Genomic DNA, 18833 nt, shown 5'->3' with positions numbered 1-18833 from the left:
CCTGCTCATTCTCTTGTGTAGGTGTACTTGTGTCTGTCATCGCATGTGTGATTGCATTCGTGTGGTGTTATGTGTGTGTGTGTGTGTGTGTGTGTGTGTGTGTATGTGTATACATGTCTTGTATTTGCGTGTGTGTGTTTGTGCACGCGGTCATGTGTGTGTGTAGCTATATGTGTGTAAATTGTATTTTGAAGTAATCCACAACGTAGGTCTAATCATATTATGCATATAAAAAAAAAAAGTATTCTGGGCTGATTACAGTTACTGCATTTATTTGTTATCTGATTATGTAATTCAGATTACATGTAATCCATTACTACCCAGCACTGGTTGTGCTGCATCGATTTCTACCAGGCTGCAGACGGGTATGGTTTCGCTGCTTTGCTGGATCCGACACATTATAGTTAATTGCCTGCTTATAGTTAACTGACTGGCAGCTGCTGTCGGCGTGCCTCCCTGCTGCCTGTGCACGCCGGTTACTGCAGCGTCAGACACAACGGTCGTCCGTGGTTCTCGCGTTCTTTTAGGAATTTAGAATGACGGAATTATTTAAACTCGGAGAAGCTAATCTGATTTTGTGATTAGCATTGTGCTGACAGATATCTCGTTGAACCATTTTTGTCTCCACTCGTCGGAATGGGAGGAGGGTGTGTGAGGAGGGGCAGCCCTGAGACCACATCACAAGGCTGTTTCCTCTCACTGGCCCGCTCTTCAGAAGAATAGCGCCTGTTTCCTGTCACTAGCCAAGCCTGCGCTCACAAAAGGTGTCTTGTCACCTCTCTCTCTTTCTTGAATTTAAAGAAACTGTTGGCGCTGAATACACCACATGTGAAAGAAATATGATGATGAATGTTTGAAGTTGGATTTAAATTTTTTTTTATTTTTCAGCTTTTAATTACAGTTTAAAGGGCATGCAAAAAAAATCCCTGAGTTATGTAACTAAACATTGTTTTAAACATGTAAGTCTCTCTCTCTCTCTCTCTCTCTCTCTCTCTCTCTCTCTCTCTCTCTCTCTCTCTCTCTCTCTCTCTCTCTCTCTCTCTCTCTCTCTCTCTCACACACACACACACACATACACATACACACGTAAGCAAAAGCACCCTGGTTTCTACAAACAGTCTGTCAGTGAGTTTAACAGTCAAACATTACAACCATTAGTGGCAGCTGCATTATATTTGTTTTAAAATAACTGCATAACAAAGGAATTACTGTATTAAACAGAAGCAGCAACAACAACCACAAAATGATTAAACAACAAGAACAACAAAATCAATGTTTGCTGGGCCCAAAAAAAAAAGAGAGAAAGTAATTAGTATGGTCATTAATGAATGTCAAAAGAGGGAGTTGCATAGAATGATCAGAGCTAAACTTACTGCATTACTTTGCATCTTAAAGTTATGCAAGGCTGTTCACAGGTACACACTATACACACATAAGTCAAATTTCCTGCCGTAAAACATTTTGAATTAAGAGCCATGGGCAAAAATCTTTAATGTGCTACGCAGCAGTGCCCTCTCAAAAGGCAATCAGAAGACAATATTAAGCATATTAATTCTACAGAGAAACGCTTTCACTCATAGCTGCCAGATAGGACTGTGGTCACTTTGAAACTCCCAGAATCGGGGAACAGAACGCATCACGAGTTCATTTTGACGTGTTTTCCTCAGAACACTTGCCTGCTGAGCTGCTACAGATCTCCTTCACAGGCATGTATTCATCACTACAGGGCTGCACTAATCGTCCCGCTCCCTTGTTAGGCAATGGGAAGGGAAAATGGGGGAAAGCAGACGGGTGCTGGGGGAAGGGGTCGTGGAAAGGGGACTTTCCAAAAGGGCAGAGAAACGGGAGGAAGGCCGTAGGGTCGGAGTGGATAGCCGTCCCTTTCCGCACGACCTCCCCTTCGTCCTCGGTGTCCTCCTGGTCCTCAGATCCCACTCCGATGCCCGAATCCGGGTGTATGGGCTCCCCTCGTCTGTCGATGAGTGTCTGCAGGCTCTCGTAGGAAGAGCCCATTTGGATTGAGCCGGCGCTGGTCACCCCTGGCCTATCCTTCCCCTCCTCTTCAGCAGCGCCCTCTGCTGGCTGGTCACCAGAGCACACAGGGTGCATTTCTACCTTGTAAGGGTAACTGGAGCAGAAGTAGCTGAGGTTGGAGAAGCTAGGGGACTGCCCACTGACGCCCTGCGGCTGGGATGCAGGGGCGCTCTCTTTCCTGAAGAGGGCGCTGGTGTCCTTTGCGCTGAAGACCTCCACGTGGGAGATGTTGTCAGAATACTGGAGGACATCAAAGGATTGGGCAGAGAACACAGGACTCAGCCACTTCTGTAATGGAATAGGGGGGGAGGGGGAGGGGGAGGGAGGTACAGGGGAGGGCAAACAGTTGTGTATCAAAGACTCAGAGAATCATGTCTCAGTCTTTGATACATGATAATCAGTTTTCACAACCGCCGTCTTGACGACGGAGATTGACGTTTGAAACGGAAACTTGCGGTGGGCCTTGCGCTAAAAAAGACAAAAAAAAAACTGTGTACTACGCAGCGAGAGTCCCACTCCCTCTCGAGCCACCGCCCAAACCCTCCACTAGATTGGAAAGAGCCCACGTACGCGAGCGTCTGCCGATATCCGTCACCGTGGACGATTCAAAGAAACAGAAACCACACCAAGAAGCTGCAGTGAGAAATGCACGTTTCGGGTTTTTTTTTTTTTTACGCCTGCTAGGCTCTTATCAGTTAAAACAGCTCTGTGAAGACAGCAGACTTCATTCAGGGAATAAAATCGTCTAAGAACCACAAAAATGTTACTTTTAAAATCCCACCTTTTAAAAAATTTGTTGAAATTTATTTAAGGTAACTAAAAAGTTATTCAAATTCTTGTCCACTGCATCTGTGTTTGATACCTAAATCTTAAAATAAATTAAGCCTTGGTATTGTAAGTATTTTTACATAATCAATAGCAGCTAGGGCAGCTAAATTATAAAAATACTTTAATTTAGACATATCTCAAAGGCTACGATAAGGCTATTCTGGCTGTTCTGGCATCTAGGCTGGAAACCAGAGGTATTGCCTTTTTAGTCAACTCCCCTAATCTCTGGACCACCCTTCCCATAGAGATCAAAACAGCACACTTCTTAAGAAAACACTTAACACACTGTTCAACTTACTTTTATCATACTGCAAACCCAGCTGTGTCTCTTTAAATCTTTGTCTTAAACTTTTCTATGGAGTTTTATTATTTTAAACTTTCTTTTTTGCCATTTTATTTTTGTTTCATTGCATTTTATTTAATACTTGTTCTGTTTGTTTTTATTCCCTTTTATTATTATTACTAATTAATCACAGGCAATATTTTTGTCATACGTATTTTCATGGTGAGGGACAGGCATCAGAATTGTAGAAGGCATAGATCTTTCTGGATTGCCGGACAATAGGAATCTGTGCCCGCTCCAGGAATGCTCTTTATTTTGACTTTAAGTTGATTTTCCACAATATCAACTGTTCTGGATCATAGAAATACCTGGAAATTTCCGCCATGAATTGAATTGAGGACTTCAAAATACTTAGAGGGATTGGGGACCGGTTTGCAGTTCGCCTTGTTGACCCTAGAAAATGGAAGGAGGTGGAAGAGAACATCAATTCTCCAATTAAATACGAACGATGTCAGTCTGCCTGTCTCATTTTGTACAGGAGCTACGCCTGCCTACGGAAGGTAATGGTGCCCCTACCTACCACACTGAATACATTATTACATTATTTATTCTGCTTTTTAACAGTCACCGTTATTGAGGATAGCATACAGCACACAGCTAACCTGTCTATTTCACATACTGCCCATTTCCAGTGCTGTACATTTACTGTTGTGATTAAGGTTTAGTTTCCAAAAACCAGACCTTAGACTGTACCTGTAGAGTTAAAGGTGATAATGCTTGATGCGGCTGTGTTGGTTCAAGAAGGATGAATAATGAAATAAAGTAATTTGAAAACCATTTTCCTATATGGCCAGACCCATCCCCTGGCAAAAATATGTATACACTATGATGGGAAAAACATACATTGGTGAAGTGCTTTCATGAGAAAAAGTCAAGTGGGAGAAAGCATGTTTCAGTGGATAATGAGTGACTTTAGTATGCATTGTTCACACAGATGTTTATTTTTATTATAACAGTTTAAATACTACAGCACGGTCCATAAGTATGTGGAGCGACACAGTTCTTGTACGGCACTGTATATGATTTTGTCTGTAGCTGGGTCTGCCTTCACAGACCACAGTGTGTGGGTTACTAGTTTTGTACTTCACTTCTGTATAAGCACATGACACTAGGACTCCACAGCTGTTCCTCACACTTGTTTCAAATGCACAGACTATTAATTACAAGCTCCAGAGCTCCATTACATTACATTTATTTGACAGACACTTTTACCCAAAGTGACGTACAGTAAGTGTATAGGGAAGGTCATTGGAAGAACTACAAAACACAGGTCCGATAACGTACAATATTCACTATGTAACAGTTATTCATAACCATGAACAAATTAAGTCCAGTTCACACAGTAAGCATAGGCTTGGTCAGGAAGTTGTGATAAGTCTAGGAAGCATGACAATGAGCTACAACATCAAGATGATGATACAAGTGAAATCTAAGTGCTGGATGGCGATTCAAGTGTAATAGTAAAGTGCTAGAGGAACAAGATAGAAATATAAGAGTGATTCTAGATTAGAAGTGCCCTGCAGAGTAGTGTCAGTTAATCCATGTACAGTCTGAAGGGATGTGTCTTCAGGCCATGGGGCAAGATGGGCAATAACTGAGTGGTTTGTAAAGGAGCAGGGAAGTACTGTTGTGCACTGTCACCCCCCAGTACAGGACTCCGTGTCAGGGAATCAGATAACTCAGAGTAACTTCTTTCGGATTGCTATCCCACCCATCAGTACCTACCCTCTGATCCCTTCTGTCCCCCCCCCCCCCCCTCCCCCGCAGCGTGACTCACCAGAGTCTGATGGGTAATGTGATGCTGATGGCCACCAGAAACACCAACAGCACAGCGCCACAAACGATAAGCATCCTCTCTTTCTCTTTCATTGTGTCTGCTGGTGGCCTGGTCACTTCTGAAATCAACGCATGGAGAAACACTTTTTTTTTTTTTCAAATAGGAGCCATTTTTACACATTTGCAATTACCACTTCTTGCAGTCTGTGAAAGGTTCTGGGGACATTCTGTTTTATTAAATAAATGACGAGCAGTGTAGAAATATGTTCAGTGGTATCCTGTATAAAAATAGCATTTAAAATTGAATGCAAAACTTCACACATCTGGCTTAATTGTAGCATTAGATTGGGCTGCTAGGAGATAAAACATACATGTAATGCTTCAGATGAAGGCCTCTTTGACCAAAACCTGAGGGAAACACTCAAATAATTAAATAGGGAAAAAGCAAAGATAAGCTACACCAGTCACCGAGTACGTGTCTAACTACCAATAGGAAAATGGCAACGGTGATTGGAAGATACAACTTCTGGGATAGCCAGGAAGTATATCCACCAATCAGCATCAGCTTTGCTCTGCTGTTTATTGCCAACATGCTTTGTGATTGGTGCACCTCCTTTTTGTCCTCTTCACACGAGGTGCCCATACACCTGTCCGATCCCTATTTTATTATTCCTAGGAACAACCGATAAGCGGTTAAACTCAGCAAACGCTTTATGAGAGAAGCAGTGTATGGGCGGTTCTCTCCTGAACTCTGTGTGGCTTGCCCAAAATTCTGACAGCAAACCCCACAAGACATTGCAGCCTTGAACCTTACTTGAGATATTTGGAGCTGTCACTTTACCTCTGGTTAGTTCCCTCCCGACCTCTGACCTCCAGGAAGTGGTGGGGCCCCAGTGGCTCCATTCTCCTTTGTAGCTTTCATCCTGGGGGGGCACGCCCACTCGAACCCTGACCTGATAGCTCTTCCCTTTCTCCAGGGCTTCTTCGTTGAGCTGCTCCTGCGTCCTTTTGTCCAATATGGTGACGGGATCTACATCCTGACACAGACGGGACACCCTCAATGCCTTGGCACGCCTTGGTATGGTGTACATGTGTGGGTGGGAGTGCAGCACAGTGGGCAGGGAGCCAGGCTTATGACCCAAATGATGCAGGTTCGATTCTCAGGTGGGAAACCTTCAGCATGCACCCAGCCGTGTCAATGAGTGCTGTGTAAGAAGTTCTGGAAGTTGCTCTGGTTAAGTGGTTAAGAGTACCTGCTAAGTGCCTGCAATGTAATGTAATGTCATGGCGAGGCTGATGCACTGTGAGCAACGCAATGCTCATTGCCTCACTCACCTCCCAGCGCTGGTCTTTCTGCTTGAACTGCAGCTGGAAAGCGTAGTCGGGCAGAATATCTGAGAAAGGATGGCCAGGACTCCAGGAGATGGTGTAATTGGTGATGTTCGGTTTGCCAGGCGGATTCATTTTTACTGTCACACACACACACACACACACACACACAAAGACTGTGCCATCACAACCTCCCGCGATGGATGTATCTACTGTTTTCTTTCATATCTTTTTATGACTAATAATACAAACATGCAATACATATATATATATATATATATATGCATGTAATGCCCTTGCTACTCATCTTCAGTAATAACTGAAGTAACAAAGGTCAAGTTGAAACAGGTAAGTTACCACTGAACTCAGTAGTGGAGACACTTACTGTGTAGGCGTGGTTCATAGTGCTGTATCTGAGCCACAGGATCCGTCACGTTCTCACAGTTGACATGTATGGGAATTTTAGACTTTCCATGGAATTGCTGAAAGAATAAACAATGCAAAGCCTTTTCATCACTGAATTAGCACACAGATATGGACACACACACACACACACACACAAACATGAGTGTATGCATGTGTACACGTGTACACACAGGCAGACATGCACACAATTTCACTCTTGTTTTAGTCAGTTCAATAACTAAGAAGATTGCAGCACATTTCTCCTTATTCATGATTTTGTGCTGGTTTGATGTCTAATTAATTACCCGATTCACTGTTTTCCATGGAGTTCATTTTGGCCTACTGCATGCCTTTGAAACTCATCAATCTAAAAGAGCATCATTAGATGATGTACATCAGGTGCTGAACACTAGTGTTCAGGTTCTTCTGCAAACCGGGCAAACGTGTCTTCAAGATGGATCTTTGTGTTTAATTGAAGTCAAAGGAAACTGTTTGTTTTTGAAATAATAATGTCTCGCAACAAATTTAGGCTCATAGCACAATGTAGATAAACGGCACCACACTGATAGCACACACCCTTTCACTATCCAAGGCCAGTGATTGTCCGAGAACCGCCACCAGTCCCTCACATTTTAAGTGGACTTGTGTAGCCTTACCTTTGTCTCAAAAACAAGGTGGCACCCTCGTAGTGATGGATCCTGCTTATTCAAGGGCTTCAGTTCACATTTTGAATATGTGCTGTACGAAAAGAGGGTAAAAAGCACTCAGCGACTTTCTAACGGGACCAGAGTACAGCTGCATTGTGGGAAAGCTGGGCGCACATTAAAACAAAGACGGTGATCCTTACGTTTCCCACAAACCTACGGAAACGCCATGGAGAGTGCAGACTGCGGCTGGCGGGACTCCTCCGCTCTCCCAGACGCAGGTAATGTTGTTTATGTAGTCGTTCAGACATCTCAGGCCTTCAGAGACAGTCAGGACACAAACACACGTCGCACTGTCAGCGGAAACTAAAAGAAAATGACAGCACATATCCCCTAAAGGGAAACCACGAGAGTATTGTGCAATTCTGACACCCTCGACATGACCCAGGTCTATAAAGAATAAAATGTTCAGTGATACCTCGACTCTGAGAGAGTACATTTTCCTATGAAGCAGACTTTGTTCCTGATTAATCTACAAACGTAATCTGTCGGAGTTACTGCCGCACTGCCGCTGTAACACTGAACATTTGACTGTGTTAATATCATAATTTATGTTTTTCAGGTGGATGGAAATGTTTGCAATTCATGTAACTCAGGAGGCTTCTTGAACAAAAAAAAAAAAAAGCATTTCGGCAGTGCGCCACAGGCTTCTGCTCACGGACTTTGCGCCTGAACCCCTATGCTGCATCTCCACAGTGCAAGAAGAGGCTGTTTTAAGCACCCGGCCCTTCTTAGCGTACCGGCACTAAAATACTTCGCGGTTGTGTGGGGGGCTTTTCACACTTACTCTGGTGGGAGTGACTGGGGTGGAGCTGAGCAAGGAGGAGCACGTAGACAGAAAACCGTAGAGGCCCCATCACTGGTTTTACACGCTCATTCTGTATGGAGAGATATAGGTGTTATATACTGTACAGAAAAAAAATCTATAAATACATCACCACATTGCATATATTTGGCAGATGCTTTTGTCTAAAGCGACGTAAATTAAGTGCGTACTGAAGGTCGTTGGACAACTACAAAACACAGGTTTGAAAACGTACAATACTCATTACGTAACAGTTATCCACAGGCATGATCATCAAGTCCAGTTCACACAGTAAGAACAGGCTCGGTCAGAAAGTTATGACAAGTCAAACAAGAATGATACATCAATCATATATACTGATCATCACTACACAGATATCAATAATTCCCCCAGCCTGTTTTATTCTTGGTTGTCCACCCCTGCTTATTCTACTGTGTAGATTTTCATTGTCGCCGAGCACTTCCTTTATCTATGGAGCATTTGATTGCGCAGTCATCTCGCCAGGTTTCCTGTATCTGGATTGGTTGTTGATTTTAACGTGCAAACGAAACCCAGCCGCCGCGCATCTCTCCAAAGGCAGGAGTCAATAGCCTACCACCGGTCCAAAAAAATGCGAATGCAAAGGTTTTCCTAGAGCAGGGGTTTTTCAGAAGTCCCCACCTCACTCTCCTTACGTTGCAAAACTCCTCGACCCCCATCTGCCAATCTCGTAATGCCGCTAGTCTCCTTTTTAGATTTTTCCAACAGTAGGCTAGTTCGAAATGGAGTTTAAAATTTTATGCCACTCAAAACATCTCGTGATTTTATTTTCACAGTAATATGTCTGTTTGTTTCTTCTGTTATTGCACTGTTTTTGTACTGCTTGCGGATTTGCTGTCCTGAATATGTGTCTATTCATCGTCACATCTCCGCACCCCCCCTTGCAGCTCTCTGGCACGGGGGGGAGCTCGCTTCACACTGCTAAAACCTCCTACAGCGGAGGGTTCTGTTGGTTGTGTTGATGTAACAGACGTTCACCTGGCACGAAACACGTAGACCCCGAGAAGGCAGGGTCAATGTCAGTAATCACTGAATCTTCACTTCATCTTCAACCCAGGTTAAAGAATTTCTTTCTTGCAGTGAGAGGTGTGCTTGAAGACAGCAATGCCATCAGCAAGGCAATCACGTTTCTGGCATGTCCTGCTACCACTGACCAAACTGAGACATTTTCCTCTTTCATCAACAAAGTGTGATGGACTCGTTGTGGACTCGTAGTGTCCTATTCCTGCTGTTTCGAGATTGTTGCTACAGCAACGTGACCCCGAAAGCTTATTGCTGACCACAATGGCCATATGTGGTGGCCCAACCCCAATGACGTAGGAAGTAGGTATGGGTGTAGCCACAGTCCCATCAGCAAGCAGGATGAAAAAAATAAAAAATAACAGAATGATGTACTCCCCGGTCTGCAATCACAAACACCCCCAACAGCCCCCCCCCTTCTCACCAGTTCGTAGACAGCCCCAATCAACCCCACAAAATTAGTTGCCAGGACACCCCCTGGCTATTTACAGTTCCTAAGTGCCTCCTGTCTGACACCCTGTTAAATCACTTTGGAATTCCAGCCTTTTTGTGTGCTGCTTGAGCAGTAGTTCCTTTTAACAGGTGGCTGGTTTTACTGATACTAGTATGTAGATAGGGGAGCACATTGTGCTCTGAAGAATAACAGCCTCGGAAACACCTGAAATATCACAGCGCCCACGGATGTGAAAGCAGCTCATCTTCATGGGATAATACCTTCAAACAGGAACCAAAAGCTATTGTCTGTGACATGTGCGTCAGCATGCGCTGTCTGAACTATTAGAATATGAAGATCTACCGCCTCATTTGGTACGCAAAACCACCACTTAGTACTGTAATGTCTGACTACACATTCTGCACGGTGTGTGGATGCTACCAAGGTTCCACAAAACCTTTAAAGAGGCTTCAAAGTTTGCGCTCTTTACGTAACTGAAACTGTCCTGATTTCATATGGGTTACTTTTTAAGGATGTTTCAAAATCAGTTACACATCCAATATATCCCTTGAGAGTTGACTCCTTTATCCTCTGACAAATTATTATGCAGTCCTATCTAGTTAAAATCCTTTTTACATAGTAAATACAATGGTGATAAAGTACATTTTACAGTGATAAAGTACACTCATGGATACTCTGTAAGGGTTTCATTAAGTAATAAACTCTTGAAATTTTACTGTCTTGTCATCTTTCTCACCTTTATTTTCTCTGCTTGGTAGTTCAGCTCAGTTCACTTTTCCCATTTTCACCATCAGACATTAGTCTAAATTACAGCGAAAGGTGGAGATTCTGCACAGGATCATTACCTCATAATCCAGCTGTGTGTCACGTCCAGGGACAGTAGAGAAACCCGGGCCTCTCTGTTCAATGGTACTGCGCAACTGCCAATGTCAGCGACCCACTTTTAATCTTACACGTGCGTTCTCTCTCTCTCTCTCTTCCTCTCTCTCTCCCTCTCTCTCTCTCGCTCCCTCAACTCTGCCCCTCCCCAGCCTCTCCTGTGTCTCTCGTTTTCATACCTACCATCAAGGTGACCAATGAGATTTGCACAGGAAACCAGAGTGTGTAACATTTGAAAAGACACACTCGTGATGTTAAGGCTCTCATCGTCTCCACTGACACATGTGGCTATTGCCCCACGCGCAGTATTATAAATAGAGCAGAAAAAACCACGTCCTGTGTCATTATGATCCCACATGCGCTTTATTTCTGTTAATATTCAGTTTCAGTTTGTGTTAATATTATGCACACTTTAGTTTGTGTCCATGTTATCCATATTTTACGTTGTGTTCATGTTATTCACAGTTACGTTTCTACTACCATTATTAATACTTTAGTTCATGTGAATAGTATACATTTTTTAGTTTGTGTTAATGTTTTTCATACTAGATACATACTCTGTTAATATAATCCACGCTCTAGTTTGTATTGAAACGTCATACTTTAGGTTATGCTAATGTTACTTACACTTTAGCACAGACTTTGGTACACATTTACAGAATAGCCTTTGCATTACGTGCACAAGCACATTTAACAAAAAATAAATAAATTATACTCCTTTTGACACAAATACATTTAAAGCCCAGCAGATACAATGATAATGAAGCAGTCATTGTCCTGCTTGTTGCCCTACATCCAATCAGTGTTTCACAACTGCAGCTGCAAGCAAGCACCCAAAAGAATCCCTTCCTTATATTCAACCACAATTTTCATATCTGCTTTTATTTATTTATTTAGTGCGTGTTTGTGTGTGCATGTGCTTGTGTGTGTGTGTGTGTGTGTGTGAGTGACTGCCACTCATAGCAAAAAGTGTTCAGAAGTGTGTTTTATTTCTGCGCAATTTTTAAAAGAATTTTTAGATAGAAACACTCAACAGCCTCTAGCTTGATCTCCATATAATTGTGACAATAATTCCAGAAAAAACAACCATCTTAATTAAATCCAAAGACCCGGATTTTGTCTAGGCTCTAAAGGTCCTAGACAAAAGGTCAAACCGACATCATCACTGTGCCATCTTAGCCAAGTATGACCTCCTAAATTAGGAAAATCTGGTCAAATTTGCAGACGCACATTTAGTTTTTAAAATCCTTAATGGTCTCGCTCCTCCTGTGCTGACAGAGTATGTGAAAAAAACTGCAAGTAGGTCCACTAGGGCATCCACAAGAGGGGATTGCATAATACCATTAAGGAAAAGTGCTTTTAGCCAATCAGCCTTTGTCAGCATCACATATTTGGAACACCCTGCCTGCAGACTTGAGAGACCTGACAAACATTGGCACATTCACCCGAAATGTAAACATTTGGTTATTGGGTAATGATACATGATATCTGAATATGCTGTCAGTATTTTAAATTTTGTTTATATGTGTATACTGTGTATATGTACGTGTGGATATATGTGTATATATGTATGGATATTTGTATGTATATGTATATATATATATATATATATATATATATATATATATACGTGTGTGTATATGTATGTATATATGTGCATATATTTATGTATGTATATATATAATGGCTGTTAAGTCACTACTAAACTGCATATGTGTTGTGTAATATTGTGGAGTATTTGCATGTCATCATGTGATGCATCGTTTTGTGCTTTTTTATGCTTTAATACCTTCTGTATGCGCTTGTTTTATGCTGTATATGCTTGGCGTATGTGCTCCATTGTTCCTTTGCATGTGCCTGCTTCTGTGTTGCTCATGCCTGCATACAAGCTCTGTGTGTCTGTTTTTACGCACTTTTAATGTTGTACTATGGCTTCTAGTCTGGTCTGCTTGTTATTAATATGTTGACATCAGCCTGCCCAGGGACAACAGATGGAAATTAGCGATCTAGCTAAATCTGGCACATTTACATCACATAACAGTGATGTTGATCAATGTGCATTGTCCCTGTCAAATAAATAAATAAATAAAATTAAAAAAAATAAAAATAAAAATAAAAATAAAATAAAATAAAATAAAATAAAATAAAATAAAATAAAATATTTTAAGTTCATTTCCATTTGTAAGGGAAATGTATACCTCCTCTAATTGTTATAGAATATCTAGAATATAATAATTCTTAAGAACGTGGATACTCAGGTTAAAAACTTTTGTATTTATTTTTTTTAAATATAAAAATATTTTCCCTGATGTAATAATTTCTCAGATATATTCTGCTTTCTGTTTCACAGAGAGCAGAAGCTCCAGATCTGCTTTGGTCCTTATGAGCCACCATAAGTTTCACCTCACTGGTGGAAAGCATCTTGGGAAAGGCTGGGGACAGAGTGAGGAAATGCCAGCTGCATGACCTCACTGATCACATGATCACCATTACTGTAGATCAGTGAGTTGAACTGGACCCTGTGGTGCAGCTTGTAGAAAGCACACTTAATACCTTTGTAGCAAGAGACTAACAATATGATAAAATCATTTAATTATCAGAACTTGGTCCAGTCCCACTGAGCATTTGTACACCAAATGCAGTTATTTCATAGGTTAAGTTCTCTGTGAATTCTCATAGTTAGTTGCTGCTTGCACAGGAGTTTGACAACAGTTGACAAGTTGATCCTATGGATGATTGATCCATTGACTGAACTTTTGACTGAATATTCATTCATTGACTGAATATTCTCAATTCTCAAAATATTTTTATTATTATTAGTATGCCTACTCTTTATTTATAAGAGAGCTGAATAATAACAAAAAATATGTATTTTGAGAAGGTGCTGTATTTAGATGCTCGTCAATGTAAAATTGGATCAAGTCCTTTTCACAGTCAGAAATATTCACTGAGGTGAGTGATTTCTTCCACGACTTCCAAATGCTGAGTATTCGGTTTAGACTTAGGCAGTGAAAAATAAATTTCTGTTGTAAAACAACCTTTGTAGGCATAAAGTCTCAAGAACGTTGAAACTCATGCAGAATGTTTTCAGCATGTGCACTGAAAATGATACGTGCTGTAGCAAACGGAAACCACAGACACTGGACATTTGGGCCAGCGTTGCTTTCCGTCAGGGCTTACGATCAATTTTGATCTTAAGTATGATTTACGCAGAAAACCACGTATAAGTAGTTATTTATAAAACTTTACTTTGATGTGGAAATGATCTTATCTCTACGCAAAATCTAGACTTGACGTAAGTGATTTTCCTGCTGGTTATGCATATGCATGACGCATATGCGTCCAAGCCTGTAGTGAACTTTGCATTAGCTTTATGAACAATTTGATGGGAAGTATCAATTAAAGGTGTGAGGAATTAATTGTTTGTCAATCCACTATCCACGTAAGCATTCCGTCGGAAATGATCTTAAGACTAAGTTCAAGTATAAATCTAAGAACAATTTTTTTTATAAATGAGGCCCCAGAGCCTCAAGGATAAGAAAGAGCAGGCAGATTCTAAAACAGCTGACTGTGCCCAGCATGACGGTATCACCATTTGCCCTTCTGCTAAACATGAGAAAAAGCACTATCACCAACAGAACACCTATATTTCTGTCTTACAGTTCTGCCTTTCTCCAACACAGTGTGAACAGTACCACAGGTAATTGATTCCTGTGTAGCCACGCTCACATTTGTCCCTGAGAGGACAAAGGACAAAATACGTTTTTTAATGTTTTGTAGTCCTGTAGGTGTTTTTTTCCACTGACGTCTTTCATGTTTCATAGTACTTCCTGTTGTTCACAGGATGTTCCTTTCCTATTTTTTTTTTTTCAAAGGCATTTTTCAACATTTCCAACAAGCTGCACCAAAGGGTCTGGCTCAGCTCACTAATCTACAGTAATGGTGATCATGTGATCAGTGAGGTCAAGCAGCTGGCATTCTCTCGCTCTGTCCCCCTGGCCTTTCCCAAGATTCTCTCAGCCAATGAGGTGAAACCTAAAATGACTCATTGCGATGATAACAGAAATGGGGGCTCTCCCTTTGTGCGAAAGAGGGAACAGTCACCTTTCCAGACACCAACACAGAATGTTAATCCACAGAATGAATGCATAGAATCTATCTGCAAAAGAGACTTCAGAAACAGTCACCGCTCAACAAAACCAAAACATGAACATAGTTCATCTTATTCATTAGAATCAATCAACCCATGGATGGCACTGAAAATAGTGCAGAGAGGTGAAAAATGCTTCTAGCCACATTGTTTTTAAAGGGGGCAGTGGGAGTTTGACCAAGCTTTCCTTAGTCTTAAGTGAAATGAGTCATGAACGCATGCGCACATGTGCACACACACGCACTCACATGCATGCATACGTGGACGCACACAAACAAACGCAGACACACACGCATAAGCATGCATGCACACACACACACACACAAACAGATACATTTTAAAGTTTAGCCACAGAGCTTTGACAGAGAGATAGGAGTGAGCATACCGCGGTTAACAGCAAAAAAGAAAAAAAAGAAAAAAAGCTAGCCACAGCAGTTTAGCAATTCCTGCCAAAATTCAAACTGAAACCATTTCCCTGAACATGTAGGTGTTAGTCCCATGCGTAAACAAACACTCACAACAACCACAAACATGAGCAAGCTACCAACCGCACCCCCTCTAACAGCTTCTCCTCTCCCCTCCCATCCAATCTTCACCATATTTCTGTTTCTCAAGCCCCCATCCTCCCCTTAAAATCATAAGATATAGACCCATAATGCTACACATTGTTAAGGAGTGCTCAGGTCAGTAGATCTTACACAGTGCTTTGTCGTATAATATTCAGTGTTAAATCAACACTCAGTGTACAAGGTTACCCTTGTAGAGTACACATTAGCATACATTTGATTCCCATTGCAGTCATAAATATTCTGCCAGGATTTGTTAGGATTGTAATCTTTTGACAGTGTATTATTCAGATTATCTGCTGAAGCTGCTGTAAATGTTTCACAAATAAAATATTCATGCTTAGTTTTTTAAATTTGATTCCTCTGATCCCTTGAAGGGTAAATGAAAGCAGATCCAAGTTCTTTTTCATCAGTATTTTACCAAAATGTAGGATTCCTTTATTTTCTGTGAAGGAGATAAGCCAGTGGCCATACTGTAGTGCACCCTGACTGTTTTTATATACTAAATAAGCCTGTTACGCTAATTGTATACCAAAATCTGTATCCTCTGTTAAGCATTTCCTCTCCATATGCTGCCACACAGTCTAACCCTACTGTTCACAGTATTGATGTATAATTGTTCTGTTGGAGTGTTACCAGTGCAAACATACAGCGTCCAATTGTCTAAAAGAGTTGTTTTTTGCACAGTGAGACGGGGCATATCCTGCCTACTGATACCTCCTTCCCTGGGCGATGCCACAGCATTTAGCTAAAAGTGCCACCAGCCGTGGATCACAACCAGCCTTTCTGTTGGTTTGCCTTTGAGTCGTCTCATTGGATGCAATTTGTGATATGAGAGTTTTTAAAAAAATTTTTAAAATGACAATATGTATTGCTCCATCAGGATGATACACCTGCATTGAGGGAATTTGACAGTTTTTCTCATTTTGAGAAACTTACAAAAGAGCATATAAAAAAGATTAACAGCAAACAGCGGAGGCTAGCAAGTCTTTTGTGTTGCAGCCATTAGCAGAAGTAATCACATAATCCTACAAGGTAACGTGGCGTTCCATAACAAGAGCAAGAGGGAGATTGAGAATGTAGCCGTTTAAAAATGGACTCAAGGAAAAATTGCATTGGATATATCAGAAACAGGGCTATTCTATCCATAACAAAAGCTCAGTTTTTTGGATCGCAATAAAATATGAACTGGTGAGTTTTCAGTGTATGGTGGAAGACAGACAGAAGCTCTACTCTGCCGTGGTGGAGAATTCATTCCACCACTGGGTGGCCCAGAACAGAAAATAGATGTGACTGAAAGGAGGGCCTCATCTGGAGTGGGACAGCAAGGTGATCATTGCTGCTCTTATCCAGAGTGACTTACACAACCTTTACAAAGCATTACGTTGCATCCATTTATACAGCTGGATACACACTGAGGCAATGCCCTTGATGTACCTTCCCTTCCTGGGAATGGAACCTGTGAACTTCAGGTAACAAGACCAGTTCCTTATCCATTATACTACACTGCCGCTGGCAGCAAAAGATTCTACAATTTCTGATAATGGAAAGATAAAGGGAACACAGAAAGGCACAACATATTGATGAGCAGATCATAAAAACATTGTAGTATCTGGGTTTCTTAATTAAAACATATTCAATTAATAAGCTCCGGACAAATGTATCACATTTTCTTTTATGCCTTCAAAACACCTACTGCCACTGGCGGTGGATGAGCCGAGATTTAAAAGAAGCTGTGATCGTTTCAGTTTTTAATCTGGCTCTTATCTTGTAAACCAAATTCCTGTTTTCAGTCACATAAAAAAAAAGTAATAAAATGACGTTTGGATTATTATTCATTTTTTTCAGGGCCATGATCAAGATGGAAAGTAACTAAAATTGGACACAGACTGCTAAGAGCAGCTTCTCTAGTTGTGTGTGGGTGTTTCATAAAATTTCCACTCTAACGGTTTCTGGGGAAGGTCTTCTTGGACGTGTGAGTAATACTGAGTGCAGGAAAGCACTGAGAGGACAAATCCATTTGGACATTTTGTGGTATTTCAGTCCGATCAGTTCATTTATTCAGTTATCCTTGTCCACAACTGACTTCTGCCCCCAGAGTAGGAAACCAGTATGTATTATCTGAGCAGAGCCATCAGTGGTCAACCAGCCACTTCATGTAAGCACAGAAAGATAGCTCTAATCCCAAAGAAAGTACATTGTTATGTTAGTTGATAGTTTCTGGCATTCATATGTTAAGCTGGGCCTTTACGCTTAAACTGTTGCATAAGTAGTGCACTGCCACATTTATTAGAGCTATGCGCAGCAGTTTGGAGCTGGCAATCAGCTAATTTAACCTGTTGGATGTCAGCCTAAGTGAACATTGAAAAGAGCACAAAAACCTTGCATATAAAAAAAAAAACCAAAACAAACCAGAATCAGGTAACTAAAAGTTTTTGCCAAATCCCTTGTGAAATTTCCATGAACTTTAGTTGAGATTGTCATTTAAAGTCAGAACCACCAAATGAAAAGGAATGAGCCTCTGTAATGAGTAGACGCAGCAGCTCTCCCCTTCCTCAGACGGCCTATGCTTTTGTTCTGTGGCAGTCCGCCACTGAATTATAAACACATTGTTAAGCCCTGCCGTTCAGCCCAGTGCCCATTTTGCTCTGATTCTACCATTCTGTGAAAAAGTCCCTACAGTATTGCACAATGTGTGTTTAAATTTTCAGTCAGAACAACATTTCATTGTGTAACATCCTGCTTCCGGTAGTATTGCTGCCTCTACTACTACTTATTATTATTAATAATTATAACAACAACAACACCAACAACAACAACAACAACAATACTACTACTACAACTACAACTACTACTAATACTAATAACAATAATAATAATGATACGTTTATCATTCACAAATAATTACCAGTGGACTTACACTGTTCTGATGTCTTTCTCTTGATTTAGGCTCTGGGATCTCCAAACTGTAGAGTTGGGTTCATTCAATGAATCAGAGATATGAAATGAAAACCTCCTCTCTGTTTGTCTTTCATCCTGATTTCAACTGAATCGTTATGCTCTCTCTCTCTCTCTCTCTCTCAATCTCTATCTGTCTCTTGATCTTTCTCTGACTTTTTTTAACCAGTTTCTGTGGTTGATTTAGAAACCAAGTCACTTCATCAAGTGAAAACCCCTTTTCTCTTGACCTTTTTCCTCCACAACAGAACTGAGCAGTTCTCATCATTCAATCAACGTGATCTTTATTTAAAGTTTAACTTTAAATGAACTTTAATTTAACTTTAACAGAACTATTTTATTCCTGTTTGCCCACCAGCCAAAATCTTTGAAACCCATTAGGGAAACAGTAACAGTGCAGTTTTTGCATAGGGTTCCCTAAGTGATAGAGATTACACTGTCCCCCAATACCTCAGCCAGTCCTTGCAAGAAATAAACCTCCCTCTCTTCCTACCACTACTCTCTCTCTCTTCCTCTCTCTCTCTCTCGGCAGTCTCTATTCTT

General features: G+C 41.1%; 2 protein-coding genes across 4 annotated transcripts in view; both read right to left on the bottom strand.

The window, feature by feature from the left end:
- Positions 1 to 859: 859 nt before the first annotated feature.
- Positions 860 to 18414, bottom strand: LOC135248796 (interleukin-2 receptor subunit beta-like). Of its 3 annotated transcripts, none has more exons than XM_064323732.1 (10): positions 18253 to 18414; positions 8207 to 8297; positions 7563 to 7677; positions 7372 to 7453; positions 6696 to 6792; positions 6317 to 6450; positions 5796 to 6018; positions 4983 to 5100; positions 3514 to 3598; positions 860 to 2322 (listed from the first exon to the last, which is right to left on the bottom strand). In XM_064323732.1, exons 2-10 carry the CDS (start codon positions 8274 to 8276, stop codon positions 1645 to 1647), a joined length of 1602 nt encoding a protein of 533 aa, XP_064179802.1. In that variant the 5' UTR covers positions 8277 to 8297; positions 18253 to 18414; the 3' UTR covers positions 860 to 1644. The 3 variants fall into 3 exon arrangements, with proteins under 3 accessions (XP_064179802.1, XP_064179801.1, XP_064179803.1); XM_064323731.1 differs by lacking the exon at positions 18253 to 18414 and adding an exon at positions 10474 to 10754; XM_064323733.1 differs by lacking the exon at positions 18253 to 18414 and adding an exon at positions 10474 to 10750 and having other exon boundaries at positions 5823 to 6018.
- Positions 2186 to 18833, bottom strand: part of LOC135248798 (GRB2-related adaptor protein 2-like) — a 290320-nt gene continuing 273672 nt past the window's right edge. Inside the window, exon 8 of the transcript XR_010328507.1 lies at positions 2186 to 2196. The gene's annotated coding sequence lies outside the window, so the exon portion shown is untranslated. The remainder of the gene's footprint in view (positions 2197 to 18833) is intronic.

The sequence above is a fragment of the Anguilla rostrata genome, chromosome 2 (genome assembly GCF_018555375.3).
Source record: "Anguilla rostrata isolate EN2019 chromosome 2, ASM1855537v3, whole genome shotgun sequence".
Taxonomy (NCBI): Eukaryota; Metazoa; Chordata; class Actinopteri; order Anguilliformes; family Anguillidae; genus Anguilla; species Anguilla rostrata.
The sequence above is the reverse complement of the archived record's forward strand: the minus strand, read 5'-3'. Positions and strand labels throughout refer to the sequence as shown.

Coding starts and splice junctions, on each gene's coding strand:
- LOC135248796 (XM_064323732.1), bottom strand. CDS start 8,276: ATGGGGCCTCTACGGTTTTCTGTCTACGTGCTCCTCCTTGCTCAGCTC. Junction 7,454..7,562: donor TCCGTAGGTTTGTGGGAAAC/GTAAGGATCACC, acceptor CTTTTCGTACAG/CACATATTCAAAATGTGAAC. Junction 6,451..6,695: donor CTATGAACCACGCCTACACA/GTAAGTGTCTCC, acceptor TGTGTGTGACAG/TAAAAATGAATCCGCCTGGC.